The 23,935-nt window shown below is 47.0% G+C and overlaps 1 protein-coding gene across 1 annotated transcript in view; it reads left to right on the top strand.

The window, feature by feature from the left end:
* ARFGEF2 (ARF guanine nucleotide exchange factor 2) overlaps nucleotides 1-23,935 on the top strand; it is a 557,551-nt gene that overhangs the window by 444,848 nt on the left and 88,768 nt on the right. Inside the window, exon 35 of the mRNA XM_069243445.1 lies at nucleotides 11,728-11,867. Within this exon, the coding sequence (XP_069099546.1) occupies nucleotides 11,728-11,867 (140 nt within the window). The remainder of the gene's footprint in view (nucleotides 1-11,727; nucleotides 11,868-23,935) is intronic.

Below are 23,935 nucleotides of genomic sequence, written 5' to 3'. Positions count from 1 at the left end.
CCCCAGAGATCTCCAGCATGTCCTTGCCCAAGCCATTCATGACTGCCAGGATGGTGCCATGTTCACAAATCGTTGTGGCTTGGATACCACCAGTACCATCGGATGGGCCTTTGGCCCCAGTGTTGCCATTCGCAACCATGCCTGGTTGCAGTCAACCAGTTTAACGGGCAATGTCTAGTCATTCCTCATGGACATACCGTTCGATGAGACTCGCCTGTTTGTGGTCAAGGTAGACTCTGCTTTCAAGCGATTCAAGGGGAACAGGGACATGGCATGCTCCTTGGGCTTATCAACACCACTTTGTCAGCCACATCAAATCTACCACTCATTTGCGGTTTTGGCAGAGGTACTCCATACTACCAGGCAATCCAACCCCAGCATGGCACCTAGCAGTCTTGCTGATGTGGTGCCCACCACCACTGCACCCAAGGTCAACGGGCTCCCTAGTCCACTACCCTTCCTGTATCCCCACCTGCAAAACCCATTTGGCATGCCCTTAGTGAAGCACAGTCATCAGGAGGGAGACAGCATCCAATACTTTTACTGGGTTGACAAGCCATAACATCAGTTAGGTTGGCCATGCAAATTGTACAAAAGGGCTGTGCCTTCTCCTTCTTTTCTACACCGTCGCACTTTCCACTGTCTTCTCAACAACTGTCAGAATACCTTCTTTAGTTTTTTAGCAGAAAGTGCAAGACCTTTTGGCCAAATATACTGTTGAGAGGGTGCCTGCGGCAGAAGTTAGATGGGGTTGTTACTCCTGGTACTTCCTGGTGACCAAAAAGGACAAAGGCTTCCAGCCTATTTTAGATCTGCACCCTCTCAACCCGTACTGCCAGAAGGAAAAATTTGAAATCTCTTAGAGCATGGAGGTTGGATGGTAGTTTTGGACCTGCAGGAGGCCTAGATCCTTATACCTATCTTGCTGGACTTCAGGTGTTACCTTCGGTTTGAGTGGGGACAGGAGCATTTAAGTTTTCTGTGCCCCTCCGTGGTCTCACCAGTGCCTCTTGGGTTTTAAAGAAAGTGAGGGTGATGGTGACAGCACAACTTCGGAGGGCAGGGGTGCTAGTCTTCCCCTACTTCAACAACTGGCTGTTGAAGGCAGGCTCACCCTAGGTAGTCGACAACCACCTCCAGAATAAGGTAAACCTCCTACCATCGTTTGGGATTTGCTATCAACGGGCCAAAGTCACACCTGTCTCCTTCTCACATGCTCCACTTCATTTGAGCCATTCTTGACTAGTTCGGTTTCATACCTGACCCCCAGGAATGAGTCTAGGACATTCAGATTATGATCCTGATCGCTCTGTCTCAGTCCTGGTTTTCAGTGAGGTGGATTCTGATTCCACTTGTAGTGTTGACCTTGGGCATCCTGCTTGTCGAGTTTGCAAGGTGGCATATGTGGGCTCTGCAGTGGGATTGGAAGTCTCAGTGGGCCCAACATCAAGGGGATTTCTCCGTCCACGTTCAGATTTCAGTGGAGACTTCAAAGGATCTGCGGTGGTGGTTGCTGGACCACAATTAGATTAGCAGCAGACACCTCTCCCTACCCCATCCAGAAGTGACAGTGGTGGTTTATGAGCCAATTCTAAGCTGGTGTGGCCATCTGGGAGAGCTGGAGATCAGAGACCCGTTTTCTCGGGGAGAGTTCCAGCTCCACATCAACCTTCTGGAGGCGAGGGCCATCCACTTAGTGCTTTTTCCTTTCATCAAGTGGGGGCTGTACAGATGTTCATGGACATCACCATTTTCCTGGTGGTGAACCTCCTGGCAGGATCGTCGAATGCCAGGACAGACAAGCTCAGCCATTGGCGCCTCATGGATCAAGAGTGGCAGTTACACCCAGAAGTGATCTGCAAAGTCTCTTTAACTAATGGGGAGAACCTTGGCACAATCTGTCCACTACCACCAAGGACACACAATGTTAGCTCTTCTGAACATTGGAGCTTCCAAGGTGTCTTTTGCCCGGAGACGTATTCAGCCTTGAGTTGAGCTTGGGACCTCTGTATGCCTTTTCACCAATACTGCATCTGCCAAGAGTTCTCAGAAAGGTCAGGACTGACTGGGCCGAAGTCATCCTAGTGTCTTCAGAATGGATTAGGAGAGCATGGTATTCAGAGCTCCTGGGCTTGAGCATTTGTCCTTCTAACAGGTTGTCCTTCCTGTGGCTTGGTGACGTACACAGCAGATTGTTCCCCTTCAAGCCAAGTTATCTGATGTGTTATAGTAAGTTCTTTCCTTAGCTTTGCCCTGGGCACAATTAAACAGGTACCTTTCATCTCTCTTGGCTTTTCTGTGGTTACCGGATCAGCCCTCTTGGATCAAGTCTCCTGTTATGAGATTTTTGAAATTATTGGTTTCTTCCCTCTCCCTTCGGCATGCCGTAGTGAGACAAGGTCCTTACTTTGATAATGTGCCTTCCTTCCATGTGAGCTGTTTCACAGCTGTCCTTTGCAGCTCCTCACCCTCAAGACAGTGTTCCTTAATGCCATAACAACAGTGCGGCATGTGAGTGAGCTGTGAACTCACTGTAAATCATCTTCTTCCCAGACAAACTGTTACTGTGGACTCGGGCATCCTTTTTGGCAAAAGTTGTGATGCTGTTCCATGTCTTTCAAACTTTCACCCTGCCATCATTCTGTGCCCTGTCTCACCCCATGAAGTTGGTGAGACTCCATTGCTCTGGCCCCAAGAGAGTTCGGAGCTTCTACATAGATCGAACAAAAGACCACTGTCTGAACGATCAGCTCTTTGGCAGATTCATTGGAGCTAAAAAGGCAAGGCTTTATAGACGGTAACCATTTCCTACTGTATCGTGCTCTAGATTAACATATGCCATGCATTGGCTCTGGAAGGACTGCATGCTCTTTCTACCAGGGCTCTTTCTGCCACCAATTTGGAAGGACTGCATGCTCTTTCTACCAGGGCTCTTTCTGCCACCACTTCGATAGCATACTGAGACCCTGTCCTAATCTTTTTGCCAGGCAGCTACATGAGCTTACCTCCATACGTTCATGAAACACTATTATCTGGGCAGTGAAGTCCACCAAGCAGGACATTTTACCTCCTCCGTTATGCAGGACGTTTCTTTTTATGTCCATTCACAGCCCACCTCCCAATAGGTACTGCTTTGGTATCTATTCAAAAGGTGAGGAATCTGGGGCTAGAAGTTTCTGTCAGAAAAACAAGTTACTTACCTTCAGTAGTGCTCTCTCAGGTAGAGATCGTATCTAGCCGTAGTTTCCCCATTCACCCTTCCATCCTTTCCAGCTTTGTGATTGGACTCTATCCATTAATAAAATCCCAAGTCTAGGATTCTACAAACTGGTAACACCAATTTGCTTTTGGGCTTTGCATGTGGGGGCATGAACAGTCTCGAAAGCAACTGACGTCAGCTCCTGGGAGCATATATAGACTCCGCACATCATTTCCAGAGTGGAACACCATCAGTGTGGTACTGCACGGAGCTACTTACCAACACGCAGTGTGACGCCTGGGGAATATTCAAAAGGTGAGGAATTTGAGGCTAAATACAGCTGCAGCCGCCGCATATGTCAAGGGGTGTGTGGAGGTGACAGGAGAAACATAATTAAATATTTTTTTTTTAAAAACTCACCATTTTCCTCACGTCACCTCCAGCCGCCGCCTTCTCCTCTTCGTCTGGTGTCCCATCATTCGCTGGGACACCAGCACAGGATCTCCGGCAATCCTAGAGCTGCGTACATGCTAAACATAGCATGAAAGCAGCATCAGGATTGGTCTGAGCGGGTCGGACTGCCGCCCAGACACAAGCCTATGGTCCGTGCTGTTTCTCCATCCCAGCTGTGTATACAGCTGGGTTGGAGAAACCTAAGTGCACATGTGTTTGGACCGTCCTAGACAGCAAGCCAAATATACATGCGCACTTAGGTGCACTCTGTCCTCCTCACACCTCCTGTGGCCGAGCCTCGCCCCTCCCTGTACACTCTGCTGGCTGAGCCAGCAGATGAAAAATGATGAAAGAAATTTAATCTGCTGGCTCAGCCAGGGGGCGACGCCCCTCAGCCACTGGCTAAATAGAGTCTCTTCCAGAAAGAGCTTTACTGTAACTTTTTCTTTAGTCCTCTAACACAGCAAGTATATTTTTGCAAGCTTCAGAAAATGTGTTGAATAAACACAGGACAGCATATCAGAAAATGTTTGTTCAGCAGTAAGAATAGTGCTTCTCTGGCACATTGTACTGGACAGGATTAATGTCCTTCCTGACTCATGTGCGAAGAACAAGAAAAATCACACCAGTCCATTTTAAACACCATTCAAGGAGACCATTCACTATGAAGTGTGCATCATTGTACCTTTATCATTGAGCATTTCATCAAGTTTCCACTGCCTTAGCAAACCATTCTTTATGGCACAGGACCCCTGATGGGATATTCTAATTGGTCTGTCAGCATATATTTTGGTGCTAATCAATATACCAATGTGCTTCAACCAACATGAGGGTGTTGCATTAAATATTACAGGAGTCTGACAGTATAATCAGTGTCTGTGCCCTTTCCAGTAACATTAGAGTTTTAATAGTGCACATTTGAGACCACTGGAAACCCCACCAGGCATCCTTCATCTGTTACTATGCCAGAGAACACCTGACCACCTATTTCTTACTTTTTCCGTGTGCCAGCATGGCCATGCACACATGCAGCTCAGCTCTTCCTTTGTTAGCTAGAGGGCCATTCCTGAAGTCTTTGTTTGGGCTTACACAGGCAGAAAGTGGAGAAGCCAAACATGTTGCAGTTGTGTTCCTTGGATACTCCTTAAATGATGGCCATGGAGATTTATTTTTCTTGTGTGGAGTCAGTAATCAAGACTAAGTATAATGCAATAGAAATACTTCACATGTTGTAGTGGTTGTGTTTACATTTTTGCTACACACTTAAAAAGTTCTATTTGCAGTTGTCGTTGAATGGTTTGCGGCTCTGTTAGGCCTGTCAGTTCTAATTGTTGGTTTTGATTTCGCCATAAAGGCCTTATGATTGAATGGTGGAAGTCAAAGTGTCAGCCATTTTTATAATATGGACTGGATAGTATTACTAATTAAATGTGTTGAATGCTGAAGATGGTGTCTGACCCTCAACAGAAAAATGTAAACACTGGATGCATAGGAGGTTTTATTCCATAAAAGAAATGTTGCGTAGCTCTTATATTGTGCTCAAGTAGTATAACAATCCTCGCTGTAAATCCTGTGTCACAAGAACATTAATTTTAAAGATGAGGGCAGGAGATATAATGTCAGTTACTATACAGATGCTAGTGAAAGTCTCATCAGAATTACTTTAATATACCATCCAGATAGGTGGTTGTGAATGCCAGTCGTTATGTTGTATGCTTCTGCTGCACCCAGGTAATATCCATGTGATTCCAGAAAAAGGAAATCAAAAGGTGCTCAGTTTTCTTTTTTTGCTTGATGCTCACTCTCTCGAGTGGGCTGCTAAATTTTTTCAGACTAGGGCAGTTATTCCAGAAGGCATCTCAAATACATCAGTGATGATCCTCAGTTTGCTCCACTTTTAAATTAGCAAGTGGTGATAAAAAAAAATAAAACCCATGGCTGCTCGGTTATGGTAGTGAGTCTACTCAGTTATAACACTGTTCAGTTCTATCCTAGTGTTACTAGGGAAACATAGCTAAGACACAATTGTCCACTGAACATGGTATTCCACATAATCCCTCTTAATAGAAGTTTCATTGTAGCAGAATCCTACCACTATTATCAGCTGGATATCAAAGCAGTTCTGGAGCTCTGCAGAGGCACATTTGGCATGTCAAGCTGATTGCTGTAAAGTTATATTTTGTATAACAGTGACATTGTCCTTCTGGGCCAAACTCCAAGTTACATGCAGAAGATAGTAAATACATTATCTCCAATTAATTATTAAAATAGGCTTATTGTTAATATAAGCAAAATACAGTTTCTGTTGGTCAGTCAGAGTAGAGCCAAGTTTATTTGGATCCAGGCAATCTGCAGCATACCACAGCAAAAATTGCACGCATTTGGAAATTGCCAAATGGCAGTATGAATGCTTTGAATAACTTATCAGAGGTTACGTGAAAAACTTCACAATTTTTTGTGTTTGTAGTTTGTCCTGATTCAGTTGGATGCAAGTAGAATGGGGCTTTTTCTAATTACATATCAAGTAGCTCACCGAAGCCTTAGTTTTCATTTGCGACTTCCCTTTCTATGGGGAGTTTAGAAAGGCTCAGTGTACTAAAAATGCCCATTAATTTTTCCTTTCCAAAGATATTAGAGGCTTCTTATGGTGTAAGGTTGCTCTTCGAGTAGGGCAGTTAGGCAAATCGTTTGTATAACAAGTTGCCTTGTTTCATTTAACTTTTTAAGGTTCCAACAAATGCAACTTCCATGATTGAAATTTGGGTAGAGGTGAACTGTTGGTGGCAGTGGTATTTGCAGGTATAGGCTGTGCTTCTTAGCAAATAAATTTGATATGTGGATTGTCCAGCTTTGCATACTACGTAAAAATGTATTTTGATCCAATTCCTTGAAATGTGGGCTTATAAATCTAAAGGAAAGCTTCTTCATGCTACTTAAATTATTGACTAAACTGAGGAATACCTATATATAAAAATATATTTTTCATCATCATGCTGTCAGTTGTTGGTGTCATTCTGATGCATTATATTTTTTAACACCTGTGGTGTTAAAAACACATTTAGTAGATTTTTCTTTTAAAAAAGTTCAAACTTTGTTAATGATTTTGATCCTATTTAGATACAGTATTTCGAAATCCTGTAGCACGGTTGTGCATTTGTTTTGTATTATATCTGATACAGACTTCTAGTTGCAGATTCCTTACCTTAGAATTTTCCCCCAGGCGTCAGACTGGATCCAGAGATTTTTTCTTCGACCAATACCCTTGCGCGTCGGTAGGTGGCGTCGGTCGACTTCGTAGGCGTCGTGATGACGTCGGGAGTAGTACATAGACGCCACCCTCGCGCAGTGACGTCAGTTCTTCTCTTTCCGCCCCACGCGCTGTTCCGAGAGCGAGCTACCTTCGGCTATTTTTTGGCCGAATTCGACCGTTTTGTTGATATATTTTGGTGCGACCTTTGGTGTGTCGAGGATGTCCTGAAGACCGGGTTCAAGCCGTGCGAAGACTGCAACCGCATGATGTCGGTGACGGACCCTCATAGTGTCTGCCTGTGGTGCCTCGGGCGCGACCACGACCCGAAGTCGTGCTCCGAGTGCCGGGCGATGCATCCGAAGGCTTTGAGGGAGCGGTCCCTAAAGCTGATGGCGGCCCGGCACTCGACTCCGCGTAGGTCCTGATCTCGCTCGAGAGGAAGGTCTCGAGATCGGTCGCGGAGCCACCACCACTCGTCTTCTTCTAAATCTTTGGGTCAAGGTAAGAAGAAGAAGTCGAAGAAGTCCCATCGCTCTCTGACTTCACCCCGTCACTCGGTCGACGCGACGCGGGACGAGCGTCCACGAACTAGGCCTCCGTCCTCAGAGCTTACGTCTGGGTCGGCTCCGCGCTTCCCTGAGTTTCCCAGAGCCAGAGCGACCCCCGCCCAACTCAAAGAGTTCTACGAGGCCATGCGCCTCATCTTTGGGTTTGCCAACCCCGATACGGCGCCTTCGGGCCCAAGGGGCTTGGCTAAGGGGCCTTCGGGTTCCACACCGGCGGCTTCGGCCCCGGCCACCGAGGTCGACTCCGGATCTGTGCGCGGATCCACATAGACGCCGGTCGCACAGTCGAGACCTTCCCCGGCGCTGGCTTGTTTAGCGACGCTCACAACGTCGGTAGTGCCCACTATCGACGTTGACCCGATTCTCATTTCTGACGACTCAGAGTCGGAGTGGCGTCAGCCGACTCCGCCATCGGCTTCAGTGGGCCCCATTCGCCCGAGGTCGGATTCTGACCCATTTTCCTATGGGTACGAATACTCCCGCCCAGTAGGTGGCAGAATCTGACATCACCTGCCCCACTGGGAACATATCACCACGGACGGGTGGGTTTTACAAATCATTCAAAGGGCTACTCCCACCCTTTCGAATCTGCACCACCACATATGCCACCATCCTTCCATCCCCTTTCGGAGGATCATTTGGTGCTTCTCCGCCACGAAGTTGCGGCTCTCTTGACCAAGGGAGCTATAGAAGGGGTCCCTGTGCCAGAAGTAGGTCGTGGTTGTTATTCACACTACTTTCTGATACCAAAGAAGGACAAAGGCTTGCGCCCTATCCTAGATCTTCGGGACCTGAAATACTTCCTCAAGAAGGAGAAGTTCAAAATGCTCACCCTGGCTCAGGTTCTGTCTGACTTAGACCCAGAAGACTGGATGGTAGCAGTGGACTTGCAGGATGCTTATTTCTACATCCCCATCCTGCCTGCCCACAGACGTTACCTACAATTTATGGTAGGTCACGAGCACTTTCAGTTTACTGTGCTCCCTTTCGGCCTTACCAGTGCCACTCGGGTGTTCACAAAAGTGATGGTGGTGGTTGCAGCTCATCTGCGCAGGTTAGGGGTCTCAGTCTTCCCCTACCTAGACAACTGGCTGTTGAAGGCGCCTTCGCCCCAGACAGTGGTCTCACACCTCCAGACTACGGCAAACCTCCTGCACCAGCTGGGGTTCATTATCAATGTGCCGAAGTCACACCTGACTCCCTCTCAGACGCTCCCTTTCATCGGGGCAGTTCTGGACACAGTACGGTTTCGGTCTTATCCTCCCCAAAAGCGAGTCCAGGACATTCAGGCTATGATTCCGATCTTTCAGCCTTGGTCTTGGGTTTCGGTGAGACAGACTCTGAGGCTGCTGGGCCTCTTGGCCTCCTGCATCCTGCTAGCATCACATGCCAGGTGGCATATGCGGGCTCTGCAGTGGGACTTGAAGTTCCAGTGGGCGCAGCATCAGGGGAATCGCTCCGACATGGTCCAGATCTCGGAGGGGACTGCGAAAGACCTGCAGTGGTGGCTTTCGAATCCCAATTGGGTCAATGGCAGATCCCTCTCCCTTCCCCAACCAGATCTCTCAATAGTGACAGATGCGTCGCTTCTGGGTTGGGGCGGCCACATGGGAGAGGCGGAGATCAGAGGCCTCTGGTCTCCGGCGGAGTTGGGACTCCACATAAACATGCTGGAGCTCCGAGCGATCAGACTTGCGTTGAAAGCATTCTTTCCCTCTCTCAAAGGGAAAGTGGTGCAGGTGTTCACGGACAACACTACTGCCATGCGGTACTCCAACAAACAAGGCAGGGTAGGGACCTGGACCCTATATCAGGAGGCACTACACCTCTGGACATGGCTAGAACATCAAGGCATTACCCTGTTTTTTCAACATCTGGCGGGCTCTCTCAATGACAGAGCAGACGGACTCAGCCGTCGATCACGAATGGCGTCTCCATTCGGATGTGGCGCAAGGTCTCTTTCTCAAGTGGGGCGAGCCTTGGTTAGATCTGTTCGCCTCCGCAGAGAACGCGCAATGTCGGCTATCTTGCGCGTTGGAGTTTCCAAGGCGGCACTCACTCGGAGACGCTTTTCGTTTCGAGTGGAACTCCAGCCTCCTTTACGCCTTCCCGCCTATCCCTCTTCTGCCCAGAGTTCTCAAGAAGATCAAGAGCGACCGGGCCCAAGTTATCTTGGTGGCTCCAGACTGGGTTAGAATAGTGTGGTATCCCGAGCTACTGAGCATGTCCATCGATCCTCCACTCAGACTGCCTCTTCGGGCGGATCTTCTGTCGCAGCAGCAGGGGACGGTCCTCCACCCGAACTTGTCCAACCTCCGCCTTCATGCGTGGAGATTGAGCGTCAACAGTTGGCGGCATTTGCCCTTCCACCCGAAGTCTGCAGTGTTATCTTGGCAGCCTCGACTAAAACTGTATACGCCTGTCGTTGGAATAAATTTGTGGCATGGTGCACCAACAAATCCGTTGACCCCCCTATCTGCCCCTCTTTCAGAGGTTCTTCTATTCATTCTGTCCTTAGCCCAGCAGGGCTCTGCATTGGGCACCCTTAAGGGGTATCTGTCTGCCATTTCCGCCTTTCTTAGGCTTCCTGATCAGCCCTCACTCTTTAAATCTCCTCTTGTGAGTAGGTTCTTAAAGGGGCTCACCCACTTATTTCCTCCCACTCCCTTCATCATGCCTCAGTGGGATCTTAATCTTGTGCTTACTTTCTTGATGTGTACTCCCTTTGAGCCTATGCATAATTGTCCCTTACGGCTCCTCACATTCAAAACTGTCTTTCTGATCACCATCACCTCTGCTCGCAGGGTGAGTGAGCTTCAGGCCCTTTCTTCAAAGCCTCCGTACTTGTCCGTACACCCCGACAAAGTGGTGTTAAGCACTAGAGCTTCCTTCCTTCCTAAGGTGGTTACACCGTTTCATGTAGGCCAGTCCATCACTTTGCCTACCTTCTACGCACCCCCACATCCTTCCCATGAGGAGGAGAGACTCCACCGTCTGGACCCAAAAAGAGCATTGGCGTTCTATCTCAATCGTACTAAAGGCTTCCGGGTGGACGATCAACTCTTTGTTGGCTATGTGGGTGCGAAGAAAGGGAAGGCGGTGCAGAAACGTACCATCTCTCGATGGGTGCTTCTTTGCATCAAAATGTGCTACGGTTTGGCGAAAAAGCAACCTCCTGACGGCTTGCAGGCTCATTCTGCCAGGGCCACTGCTGCATCCACCGCGTTAGCACGCGAAGTTCCTGTCCTGGATATCTGTCAGGCAGTTACGTGGGCGTCTCTGCACACGTTTGTTAAGCATTACTGCCTGGACAGTCAGGTCCGTCGGGACGGCTACTTTGGTCGTTCGGTCCTAAAGGACTTCTTAGTATGATCTTGGTTCGCAGCCCACCACTGAGGATGGCATTGCTTCAGTATCTATTCTAAGGTAAGGAATCTGCAACTAGAAGTCTCTATCAGATGTACAAGTTACTTACCTTCAGTAACGAAATATCTGGTAGAGACATATTCTAGTTGCAGATTCCTTACCGCCCGCCCATCCTCCCCGCTTGCAAACTGATTTCTAGGGAGAGGGATTCCCCCCCTTTCAGGTCCTTAGCTCTGGCGCACCAATCTCAGTGTTCTTAGCGGCTCTGCGCTCTGGCGTATAAAGACGTTAAAAGAAACTGACATCACTGCGCGAGGGCGGCGTCTATGTACTACTCCTGACGTCATCACGTGACAACGATGCCTACGACTCCTGCGGAGTCGACCAACGCCACCTACCGACGCGCAAGGGTATTGTTCGAAGAAAAAAAACTCCGGATCCAGTCTGATGCCTTGGGGAAAATTCTAAGGTAAGGAATCTGCAACTAGAATATGTCTCGACCAGATATTTTGTTACCGAAGGTAAGTAACTTGTACATCAAGCTCCTTTGTAAGGTGTGAAAGAAAGAGGTTACTTATTTAATAGCCAGCGCTTCGGCCTTGAAGTGAAGTAATTGTGGCTAATCCTCTGACCCCAGCATCCCTTAATCTGACACTGCCTTGGTTAGCCTTGGATTAGCGTTCCATTCTAAATGGGATTTCATCTCTACATACAACTGTTTTCATTGTAATTAGTCTTAATGTGAAATTATTAATTGAGTGCTAAGTCTACCAAATTATTTTGTCATCTTTTTTTAAGTGACAATTTACAGCTCGTAGTACGGGTTTTATGCTGATGAACAATGTTTTATTTTGGGATTTTTTAAAAAATAGTCACAATTTTTTTCCTTCTAGAATTAGCAGATCAGAAGCTATTTGCCGGCCTTCTTATTAAATGTGTGGTGCAGTTGGAGTTAATACAGACAATTGACAATATAGTATTCTATCCAGCTACCAGCAAGAAAGAAGACGCAGAGCACTTAGCTGCAGCCCAGGTAATTATTTGAAATTATCTTTTGAAATTCAGTTACTGTCAAAATGTTATTTTATTCAAAGTAAGTATTTACCTTGATTGTTGCTAAATATAGGCATAAAATGAATAAATTGGATGAATTGGTATCACAGCGGAACCATTAACAGAGTAGGATAACAGTGCCCATTTGCATTAATACTTACACTTCATGTGATTAAACCAGTTGTATTAGAATAAAAAGCAATAAATGACAGCTTTATAAATAGAGGAAAGTGCCTTACCGATCAACTTTGCTTGAATGTCTAAATACAGATATTATGTTAATTTACTAACTGATTATGCATAATGAGTTAAAGTGTTTTTGATCTGTGCTCGTATCACAAAGGGATATTGTGTGAAACACAGAGACCACTATAATTGTTGTTCTGTGTGGCCTTAGACAGGCATCAGAAATAGTAAATTGTGGGGAGTGTATGTGGTGGTGGCATGAGTGGTACCCAGCATATAGAGCCTCTGTTCCCAAATAAAACCCTGATTGCCAGTAGTTTATTGTTACTTGTAGTATAACTTTGCTTACATGTGGTTAGTTTTCAAGATCTGAAGCCATAGAGTAAGTCAGGAATGTGTGTTGACCTCTTTGGTACATAATGGTCCCTACATTTTCACTGGAAGGAGCAGTTTTCACTAGAAATCGGAGTTGTATGTCAAGATGTTGCAAAACAAATGCTGAGAATAGCGTGTGATCATGGGTTTTCTGGGTTTAGCTTCCCCCAGCTTGCCAGTTTCTCCAGCCGTACTGGAAGTTCAGAGATCATTCAGAAGGCCAGTGTCACTGCCATTTATATAGTTTGTAAAACTATTGGTCTCTAGGCGCTTCAGCAAAGGGCAAGTCCATAATTTACTAACCGTATGATTGCTTGAATAACCATGTTTTTAAACTGCACCTAAAACAGAGAAAGCATCTAAATCAGCTCGCAAGAGGGCAAGAATTGAATCCCACAACTCGAGGGTGGCTGTACAGAAGAAATGGCAACCAATGCATCCTTTATAGTGCTTGGGTATATAAAGCAGACAACCATTCAAAATCTTAACCTTCTCGAGGATTTACAGCCAGAGATACGATTTTTCAAAAACATTACACTGTTCCCATGCATTGATATGTGAATACTATATGAATTGTGCAAAATACCTTAAACTGTACTGTGTTTGATTGGTCTCAAAGCGGATAGCTGAATTGTGATTGGTCGCAAAGTGGATGGCTGAATTTTGCTCAACCTGTAGTCTTTGAAGCAATGAGGCTGGTGCGACTAGTTAAATAGAATGTTCATATTCTGATATTTTGCTTAGTTTCCTTAGAATATGATGTTGGTAGCAATGGCAATACTTAATAGATGATGGCAAGCCTCGCATCAATCTGGGCTCCCAGCCTTTTTACCACAAGAGTGGGAGGCTTTCCCAGTACACAAGGCTCGCACTTAATCAACCATAGATCACAGCAGTTATTCATCAACCCTAAAATGAATTGGCGGTTATGTTGAAACAACAGTTCAGATGTCTCCTGATCCTCGAGTACTATCAAACTTTTTGTGTCATTGGCATACATGTACACCTTGACTCCATGAATTGCCAACTGGTCGGCCAAGGGTTTTACATAAATAATGAAAAGATAGGAAATTGATGACCCCGTAGTACCCCGCAGGAACTGCAGATTATGCCAGATATCAAAGTGTCTAGATGTCCACCTGAGAGTGGTCAGACAACAAGAAACTGAAGCACTCCTGGTCGTTCCCTGTGCCTGCTGCCTTCATCTAATCAGAAAGTTCCACTTGATTAATCCATAGTACTGAAAGCAGGAGACAAATCCTCCAGAATTGGTGCCACCGTGTAACCCAGTTCAGGGTCTGTTATCAGATTTTCAGCAAGACCATAATAGTCCTAGTACTACGCCCTGGACTGACGCTTGCCTGCATTCATCCCAAAACGTCATGTATCTGCATGAATTTACTAGCAGTGTTGGCAGCATATTTCTCCAAGAACTTTACCGCAAAAGGAAGTGAGAAGATGGGCCAAAGCCATTTAATACTGTCTGATCCAAACTGGGCTTTTTCAGCAATAGAGTAATAGTGGCCTTATTAAAAAAAAAAACTGAGCAACAGTTTCCTTCTCTGTGTTGGAATTCAAAAGATGACAAAGTGGGTGGACTATAAGAGCCTTGCTTTTATGGCTTGTTCAAAAATAGTGATTTGATTTGAATAAGAGCCATGCAATTGTACTTCTTTTGAGGACAAGAATTGTCCTGAGAACCTGATTTCACCAGTGCCATCAGTCCCGCCATATCCTTGACTGATTGCGTACGGAAATTATAAAAGAGGATTCCACTGGCTTCTTAACGTGAGAATCAGTAGGGCCTCTGGATACTGACTTATTCTGCTATTTTTTCGACTTTCAGAGTGCACTGAGGCCTGCTATCCAGACCTCAGTGCCCTGACCCTAGTGTTTTGTGAATCGGCTGTATCCAATTGGAAATGGCTATCTTACTTCTAAGTCACTAGTATATGCTACCCTGGTTCCCAGGGCATATAAGTTACAGGGGTACCCCAGGGCCTGCAGCATTAGTTGCGCCACCCTGGAGGACCCCTAGTAAAATGAGTCCCCCAGTCTGTCACTGTACACCGGCAGCGCAGTTGTGCACTACTAGCCTGACTTAGCCATTAAAAGCAATGGCAAAGCCAGTACTTTGCCTATATATCTGTACAAGTCACCCCTCTGGCAGGCCTACCGAGTCCTAAGGCAGGGTGCAACATATGACATGAGCAGGACATGTAGTTTACATGTCCTGACAGTAAACATGTGAAAACACAGTTGTTACTGTAGAAAGAATTGGTTGCCCAGTTGGTGAGTACAGGATTATATGCTGACCCCTTAGCTTTGCTAACTCCTCAACGGTGCAATCAAAGTGGGCACTCCAAGGTATCAAACAACCCGTTACATTGAGCCCAACATACATCTCAAGTTGAAATTAACTTAACTTGTTGCAGTGTTCAGCTTTTACAGAGCTGACACTTTGTTGCCTTTAAAACTGCAAAGCCTTCCTGAGCACACATGGAGCCTTGTCCATGAGACAGCTTTCTGCCCTCCTAGAGAGACATGCCAACGACTCTGAGGAAGGAGAACAATAAGGGATTGCAGGCCAGGGAGGTGTTACCTCCCTCCTCCAGGAAGCCACTGAGGTGTTCGCACCAAAAGGCAGGCTTCAAAGGGGGAGCCGCCTTTGAATGCCAGATCTGTCAAACTAGGGAGGAGGGTTTGTATGAGAAGACATTCTGGCACAGCAAGCATAGAGGGGAAACAAGTTGCCAAACCGGTTTCCCCAGGGTGAATAGCCCTGAGGTAGCCACACCACGGGGTGGGCTAGGGAGGTCTGAACACCAAGAGAAGGGTCTAGCCATCTTGGGAATTGGCCGACTGGTGCATCCTGGGATAGCCACATGCCGCACTCCATAGAAAATGGTCACCAGGTGGGAGGAAACCTTTATAGCCCATTGACTACCAACAGCATCCTGCCCGGTAAGCCTTTTGTTTAGCATAAGAGGGGTTCCCCTGGCACTTAAACCTCCAAATTCATCCAACCAAAGGCACCAAAGGACCTGCAAAGAGAGGCTGCACCATCGAAGACTGTACCTGCTGCACCTGGTGGCTAGTGAAGGGAGGGTCTCTGCCTGATCTGTCCTGCTCAAGGGAGAAGCTATCTCTAGATCCCAGTCAAGCCAAGAGAACTCCAAGGGCCAGCCGACAGGCCTCCTTTCGCAGCACAGGGACACAACAGCTGATGAAGCATGCTGGGGCAAGTTGGTAGCCCGAAGTCTTTAAGTCTCTGCCTTACAACGCCACATAGAGTTGCACCCGAGTTTGCTGAGCCCGGGGTGCTGTCTGAGAGTTGCTGGGACCCTCTGAGTGCAAGTTATTGAGACAGGAAGGATTGGCCTGTAGCCTAGACTTTGAGGGACTCTTACCCTGCAAACAGGACGCCCTCACCATCTCCAGCAAAAGAACAATCACTGCAGGAAGATCCCAGTCAATGTGATCGCATCCACCACATCCGTAGAGCATCTTCAGCATCCTTCATCCCTTGCATCAGTGCCACTCATTGGAATACATTACAATGTGGGTAAAGTGCCTGGAACTGCTGGAGGACTGCTTCTTCTGTGAAGTTAACTGTTTCCAAGGATCTTACTGTCCCCGTAACTAGCTCCCTTAAACCGTCCTCATTGACACTTGTCAAAGTTTTCTTTGAAAAAGTTTCTAAGTGCCCTATTCATTGAATTTGCCAAGGCTTGTTCGTGGTTGAGTGAAAATTATTTAATTCATTATTGCTTATAAAATCCATATCTCCAGAACCTTCCAGTCGATCTTTTCGTTCTAATGTCTGAATCTTATAAAAATAGTCTATTTTTATAAATTGATTTCAGATTTCTTGAATGTTGTCGATTTCTTCATGAATTGTTTTGGTGCTTTTTAAATGCTTTACATTTCCTCTTCTCCTCTGTGTAAGCCTTGCTGCTCAGTGCTACAGCTACCCAGCACTGAGTTTAGGGTTTGACAAATTAACCCTAAGGGTCCTGAAAGGGCTTGGCCAGTGTATTACACAGTGAGGCTGCACAACCATACCATATAATACATCTAATTTCCTAATATTGTTACTTTTCAGATATTACTAAAGATGGCAACCACACCTCCACTCTTCTCACCGGAGGGTGATTACCCAAGGCAGTGTTATAGTCCGAGGGCAGTGAATTAATTATGTGAAGCTCAGTTGAAACGGAGAGCCAGGTTTCTGTTAAAAATTTAAAATCAGTCACTGGAGCGTGTCTTAAACTTCTGTACTATGTTTTAGGGGTGAGCACATACTTAAATAAGCACAGTCTAACTGGCAGCTATTACTCCTTCCCAGTGGCCTATGTCTGGTATGCATGTTACCTCCCTAATGCTCAATAAGATTCTTATCTATATGTACTCTTGTGCACTCGCTAAGGACACCCAAATGCTTACTGAAATTCAGGAGTTCTTACCTTGAGTATGAGGGTATAGCTGGCCCCATCTGCATGCAGACAGGTTTGCCTTTGGTGCTCCGCAGCATGCACATACAGTGGAGTCCGTTTTGGAGGTCTCGACAGATCCTGCCCCCAAAGCCTAAAGTCTAGAACCACTGCAGGAGAAGCACACCCACCACCTCCTTTTAAGGGAATTTCCCTTGGCAAAACAAGTCAACTGAGTAAAGCTCTAATTCAGGTAAATTAATCAGACAGCACAAGTGGCTGCAGGTTTTTTTTACATTTTAAATTGCTCAGTGCAAGGTATACAAATAAAGGTATATCTGATAGTCAACTAGCTGCAGATTCCTTATCTTGGAATTCTCCCCTTAGGCGTCAGACTGGATCCGGAAACTTTCCTTCAGCAGTACCCATGAGCGTCGATAGAGGCCGTTGAGCAACTCTGCAGTGATGTCATCCTTCGACATAACGTCAGCGGAGTCCGTATATTCCCTCTTCCGATGCGCTGACATCAGTTTTTTCTTTTCTGTGCAGCAACACGGATCCAGTGTATCGGAGAACCTCAGGCCCTTTTGGCCTTTTCTACCCGACATCGGGTATTTTGTTTCACTTTCTGTTAAGTAAATAATGTATATGCCTTCTGGTTTTAAGCCCTGTGGATCCTATTCCCGGCAGATGTCAGCCACGCATCCTCACACTGTCTGTTTGTGGTGTCTGGGGTCTCATCATGATGCCGATGATTGCAACGCCTACCATCTTCTGAAACCGAAGTCTTTGAAGGAGCGTTGTATGAAGCTCTTTGTGGCAGGGTGGACAGGTCCTCATCGCGCTGGCATTGCAGTCTGTCTTTGCGGTCCCGGGAGCACTCCAGGAGTCGTTCTCGTATGGTTCCATCGACCTCGGTTGCACCCTCAACGTTTCCAGGTAGGTCTTCTCAGGTGCTTGCACGCTCTATGGCGTCTCCGCCTCCGCGTTCTCCTCCTACGAAGTGACTGCATTTACCATGATGCATTGGGGCTAACCTTTTGCTTGAGTGTGAGGCAGTGTGCTCCCTTTTTTCTTTTTGTCCAATGACTGCTCCCTTGAGCTAACGAGCTGACGAGCTCTGGAGAGGCACCTGTGCGCCAGTGAGTGGTACATAAACCTGAGAAGACTTTTGGCGGCATTTCAAGCAACCCCACAGACTTGGCTGCTCTCTGCTGATGACGGGCTAAACCTAGAAACACGTGTCCAGAGATACACAGCACTTGCTGCACCTACTTAGGTGAAAGACTTTTGATTACTTTTTCAGCACAAAACGAAGTGACTGCATTTACCATGATGCATTGGGGCTAACCTTTTGCTTGAGTGTGAGGCAGTGTGCTCCCTTTTTTCTTTTTGTCCAATGACTGCTCCCTTGAGCTAACGAGCTGACGAGCTCTGGAGAGGCACCTGTGCGCCAGTGAGTGGTACATAAACCTGAGAAGACTTTTGGCGGCATTTCAAGCAACCCCACAGACTTGGCTGCTCTCTGCTGATGACGGGCTAAACCTAGAAACACGTGTCCAGAGATACACAGCACTTGCTGCACCTACTTAGGTGAAAGACTTTTGATTACTTTTTCAGCACAAAACGAAGTGACTGCATTTACCATGATGCATTGGGGCTAACCTTTTGCTTGAGTGTGAGGCAGTGTGCTCCCTTTTTTCTTTTTGTCCAATGACTGCTCCCTTGAGCTAACGAGCTGACGAGCTCTGGAGAGGCACCTGTGCGCCAGTGAGTGGTACATAAACCTGAGAAGACTTTTGGCGGCATTTCAAGCAACCCCACAGACTTGGCTGCTCTCTGCTGATGACGGGCTAAACCTAGAAACACGTGTCCAGAGATACACAGCACTTGCTGCACCTACTTAGGTGAAAGACTTTTGATTACTTTTTCAGCACAAAACGAAGTGACTGCATTTACCATGATGCATTGGGGCTAACCTTTTGCTTGAGTGTGAGGCAGTGTGCTCCCTTTTTTCTTTTTGTCCAATGACTGCTCCCTTGAGCTAACGAGCTGACGAGCTCTGGAGAGGCACCTGTGCGCCAGTGAGTGGTACATAAACCTGAGAAGACTTTTGGCGGCATTTCAAGCAACCCCACAGACTTGGCTGCTCTCTGCTGATGACGGGCTAAACCTAGAAACACGTGTCCAGAGATACACAGCACTTGCTGCACCTACTTAGGTGAAAGACTTTTGATTACTTTTTCAGCACAAAACGAAGTGACTGCATTTACCATGATGCATTGGGGCTAACCTTTTGCTTGAGTGTGAGGCAGTGTGCTCCCTTTTTTCTTTTTGTCCAATGACTGCTCCCTTGAGCTAACGAGCTGACGAGCTCTGGAGAGGCACCTGTGCGCCAGTGAGTGGTACATAAACCTGAGAAGACTTTTGGCGGCATTTCAAGCAACCCCACAGACTTGGCTGCTCTCTGCTGATGACGGGCTAAACCTAGAAACACGTGTCCAGAGATACACAGCACTTGCTGCACCTACTTAGGTGAAAGACTTTTGATTACTTTTTCAGCACAAAACGAAGTGACTGCATTTACCATGATGCATTGGGGCTAACCTTTTGCTTGAGTGTGAGGCAGTGTGCTCCCTTTTTTCTTTTTGTTCTCCTCCAATGTCGACCCCATCCCTTACGCCGTGTGCCGGTGCCGGGTGACTATGGACCAGATGCAATGTTATTGTACGTCTCTTCATTCTATCTTTGGTTCGTCCCCTCCCTCTGGAGCACCTTTGGGCCCTATGGAGGTGGTGAATGTATTAGCAGGGTCTTTGCCAGCAGTTTCCACCTTGGTGCCTGCTCACGCTCTCGAATCGGAGTCGGGTTGGCGCACAGCTTCGTACGACCTCCGTCGCCTTCGTCTGATCCTCTTTCCCCGACACCCCTCACGGTGCCATTAGACCTGTCAACTCCACTCGACGCTCCTATATTAATATCTCCGAAGTCGGACGACGACGCTTCCGAGGAACCGTCCCCACTCAATGTCAGTTGACATTGACGCTGGGAGCAGCGCCGGGGACTTTACATGGGGATTCTGTGCTGGGCCCACTTTCTGACCCCCTTGCACTTCTTCATGCTGCTCTTCTGGGACACATTCCAGGTTCATCCTCGAATTGGCTGCTTGCTTTGGGACAAGCTAGTGGTCTAGACTCCTCCCCAGCGTCTAGTCTGCTCTTGTCCCCTGGTGAGGTGACCGAAGCCAGACCTGCATTCGTCGATGTTTTACAGTGGGTGTCTGATGTTTTGGCCTTGCATCTTCCTACAGAACAATTGTCTATTGATCCCTAATTGTAGTATCACGGATCAATCTGATACTGAACCAGTTCTACCTTTTTGCGAGGCTCTCTACGACATCCTTCTAAATGTCTGGACTCTGCCTATCTCTGGTCCTTCGGTGGATCGTTCTGTTTCGCACAGACATCGGCTGCCACAGTCACAGACTCTTTGCGTCTTCGCCACCACCCTACCCATCAGGTGTTTGTTACTCAAACTGCTTTGGGCGTTCCTATGCTGGAACAGGTTCCACCTCCTCTGCCGCACGGTGATTCTCGGCAGCTGGATGCTGCTGTCATACTGATTTTCACCTCTTCTAGTTCCTCTCTTTGTTCCATCAACACTTCCTGTGTGTTGGCCCACTTTTCCCATGCTCTTTGAAGCTCTGTGGAACTTTTACTGTCATTGCTTTCTGGTGATGTTCGCCCTGCTCTTACGTCTTAAATCTGAGAGGGTCAGCAGGCTGCTCGCCTTGCAGTTCGCTCCAGTAGGGACTCTACAGATTTCACTGGATGGATCATAGCTTCTTCTGTTGCCATACGTCGCAGGGCTTGGTGAGTGGCTTCCAGTTTCTCATCTTCAGTGAGAGATGCTCTCCTTGATAAGCCATTTGATGGCAAGTCCTTTTTTGGGGCGCATGCAGAGTCTGCCTTGCATCGCTTCCATTATTCCCATGGTGGGGACTAGTGTCCTTCCCTACTGTCTCACGTCCTCTCCTGTTGCAACTTTCTGGGAACTGTCATGTTCCTCTAAGCTGTGTACATTCGCACCCCTTCTCTAATGTACTGGCATTTGTTCCGTTAGTTGAGTCATTTCAGACTCATTTTTGGTTGCGCTTTTGTCATCCACGTGGGAACTTTCTGAGCTTCCTTTGGTGCGCACAGTGCCTTTCTTTTCTGCTGCTCCTTTCAACCATGCAGTAGTTCCGGAGCATATCTTGTACAGCATCTCCTTTGTTCACGGGGTTGCTTCCACAGCCATAACAGTATGGTCCTCTTTAGTTTTTTGGAGTTTCAACTCTGCCTTTTGTTTTCCTTTAGGCGAGGCTTTGCCATGATTGGTATGTTTCTACTTTTGAGACGGGCAGAGTGCCCTTTTCTCGTTTGGCCTTATTCCTGGCAGAAAGTCCGCCTTTGCATGGTCTTTTTTCTACCACAGTTTGTGGATTTCTTTTTGTTGGGTGTACCTGCCCCATTGCCTCTCCTTCAATATACCCTGGGCAATTTGACCTTCATCTCTGTTGCTAAGAGATTGTGTTGGACATTCGCTCTTTGAGCTTTTGGTAGTGGATGCGGTTTTATGCATTTCTCTTGTTTTATTCCCCATGTGGACATATATTGTGGTACTCCTTCGGGAGCCTCTTCTTGCCTGCTTTTGGCAGGTTCTTTGCCTCTGGATTCCTTCATAGGAAGGTTTCTTTTCCATTTTCTGTTTTTCTTCTGCTACTGGCTCATATTGTGCTTGTTGCAGGTTCCACTCCCTGTCTTTTGGGTTCAGGGCGCTATTGCTCGGTGGCACAGTCTTCTGCTTTTGGTGGTTCAGGTTCTCCCCGACAGGGGTTCACTACCCGCCACTGCTGTCAGGGGCTGCTGGCATCTGGTGTTCGCTGTTGCTCACGTTTCTTCCCGGTCCATTTCGCTCTCGCTCACTTATTGTGCTTTCTGCCTTTAGCGAAGCACTGCCCCCGTCTCATCTAGGAGCTGTGGCTCCAGGGTCAAGTCTTGTGCCTTTGGTGTCATAACACCTATAAATCAAGGGTTTATATCCCTCCTATGTCGTCAAGGTTCCATAGGTTACCTTTGGGGGGAAAAAGAAAAAGAAAACTCTAGCGGTTTGATTTTATATTGTAGTACTGTACTGATACTGTACTCTTCTCTTGGGGTTTTTTCCTCTGTCCCCATCTTACGGTGGGCCCTCTCCATGTCTTTGTTGAGGGGTTCTTGCTTTCTTTTCAACAGGATGTTGTAGGTTATTTTCTCATACACCCTCTTCTCTAGGCCGTGTGGTTCCTCTTTATCACCTTCACGGTTTTCATTCCTGGCAACATTTTCTATTTCACCTCCCCCGTCTCACTGCAATAGGTGTGGGGTGGGGTGATCCTTCCACTGCCGTCTTCTGCTAGCTTTATGCCTTCTTTGGTGCCCTTTTAGTCCCTCGCCTTCATTGTTTATAGTGATGGCCTGGGAGGGTCATACCTTTTGGGTCCTGTTGTGGGTATGCCTTCCCTTGTTTAGTATTTCACAGACCACATGAGTTGGTCCCCTTCAGGACATGCTTCTAGAGTTTTTAACCTATTGGTTTTGACTTTTTTGATTGTTACTATTTGCCATTCGTCCTGTCGTATTTCTCCGCCATATTCTGTCTGTCTGCCTCCTGGATGGTTCTGTGTTTTTTTTCTTACTACTGGTGTTCTTGACACCTTGCATGTTTCCTATCTTTGTTCCTTGGCATGGGCCGTGGTTGTCTTTCGATGTCTTTTTTCCGTCCTTCACAATCTGTTCACAAACCCTAACTCTCTTTGAACTGTTGTCCCTTCACGGGTCTCAGATGCCATATCTTCCTTCCTTCAGATCCCTTGCGGGGTGCCATAAATTGATGTCTTTGTCATTTTAAGGAGCTCTAGCTTGGTGGGGGCTAGGTCTACTGTTTTGGCGTGGCAGGCTATCCCTCTCCAGGGGTTCGTATCTCGCCATCGCTCTTACATTTTATTAGGCTCCTTCCGTTGTACTCTGTGTTCCTCCTGCACAGTTCTTTGCCTTGCTTATTCTGCCTCCAGTTTCCTTGTCGGCTGTTTTTCTGGCCTACATTTTTGCTCTGAGTTTATACTGGAACGGATGCTCCTTTTACCTTGTAGTCCCTGTTCACCTTCAGTGCTCTTTACTTCCCCTGCCTTGTTTCCCAGTTTCTTGTCCCTTTTTGGCCTGGTGCTGTTTCTTTGCTCCGTCTGAGCCCACCAGCCTGTCTTCATTCGCTTCTCTAACTGGAGTACTTTCGCCTTCTGTCTGAGAGATTGTTGTATGCCACAGTTATGCTAGTCTTTCTACTTTGACTCTTTTACATGTTTTATTTCATGTGTGTCTGTGTCTTTCTGGTGCCCCTTACAGTGTTTCCTTTCCTTATCCTGTTGGTTTGTTCACCGTGTACCTCCCCTGCGGGGTGTTTGCTGCCTAGCCTCCAGTGGAGGTTTTCCTTCCCAGCCATACCTTAGCAATCCCCAGAGGTATTGCAGTTCACTTGTCTAGTATAAGTCATTTGTGTTTTTCTCTTGCCACTCTGTCTCGAGCCTGGTTCTTCTTCCGTGTTGTCAGGTTGTTCTTGCAGGACAGGTGTGGTCCGTTCGCCTCCCTCCGGCATGGGTTGGGATTGCTTGGGTGTCCTTCTAAGATAAGGAATATGCGGCTAGTTGTCTCTTATCAGATGAACAAGTTACTTACCTTCGGTAACGCCTTATCTGGTAGAGACACAGACTAGCCGCTGATTTCTTATCGACCCACCCATCCTCCTCGCTTGCGAACTGTGTACTCTTCAGTCTTGCCTGCGGTGGTTTGGGGTGTTTTGCTGTTCTGCTATGTCTCAGAACGTCTCTTTTTCTTCTGGTTAGCGTATACACTATTGCACTGTTTTTCTATTCCATTGTCCATTTCTCCGTGGCTCCACGTTGGTCTGTGGCTTCAAGTCACCGAAGAAACAGGAGGGAATATATGGACTCTGCTGACGTCATGTCCAGGGAGTTGCT

This window comes from Pleurodeles waltl, chromosome 7, assembly GCF_031143425.1.
Source record: "Pleurodeles waltl isolate 20211129_DDA chromosome 7, aPleWal1.hap1.20221129, whole genome shotgun sequence".
Lineage (NCBI taxonomy): Eukaryota > Metazoa > Chordata > Amphibia > Caudata > Salamandridae > Pleurodeles > Pleurodeles waltl.
The sequence above is the reverse complement of the archived record's forward strand: the minus strand, read 5'-3'. Positions and strand labels throughout refer to the sequence as shown.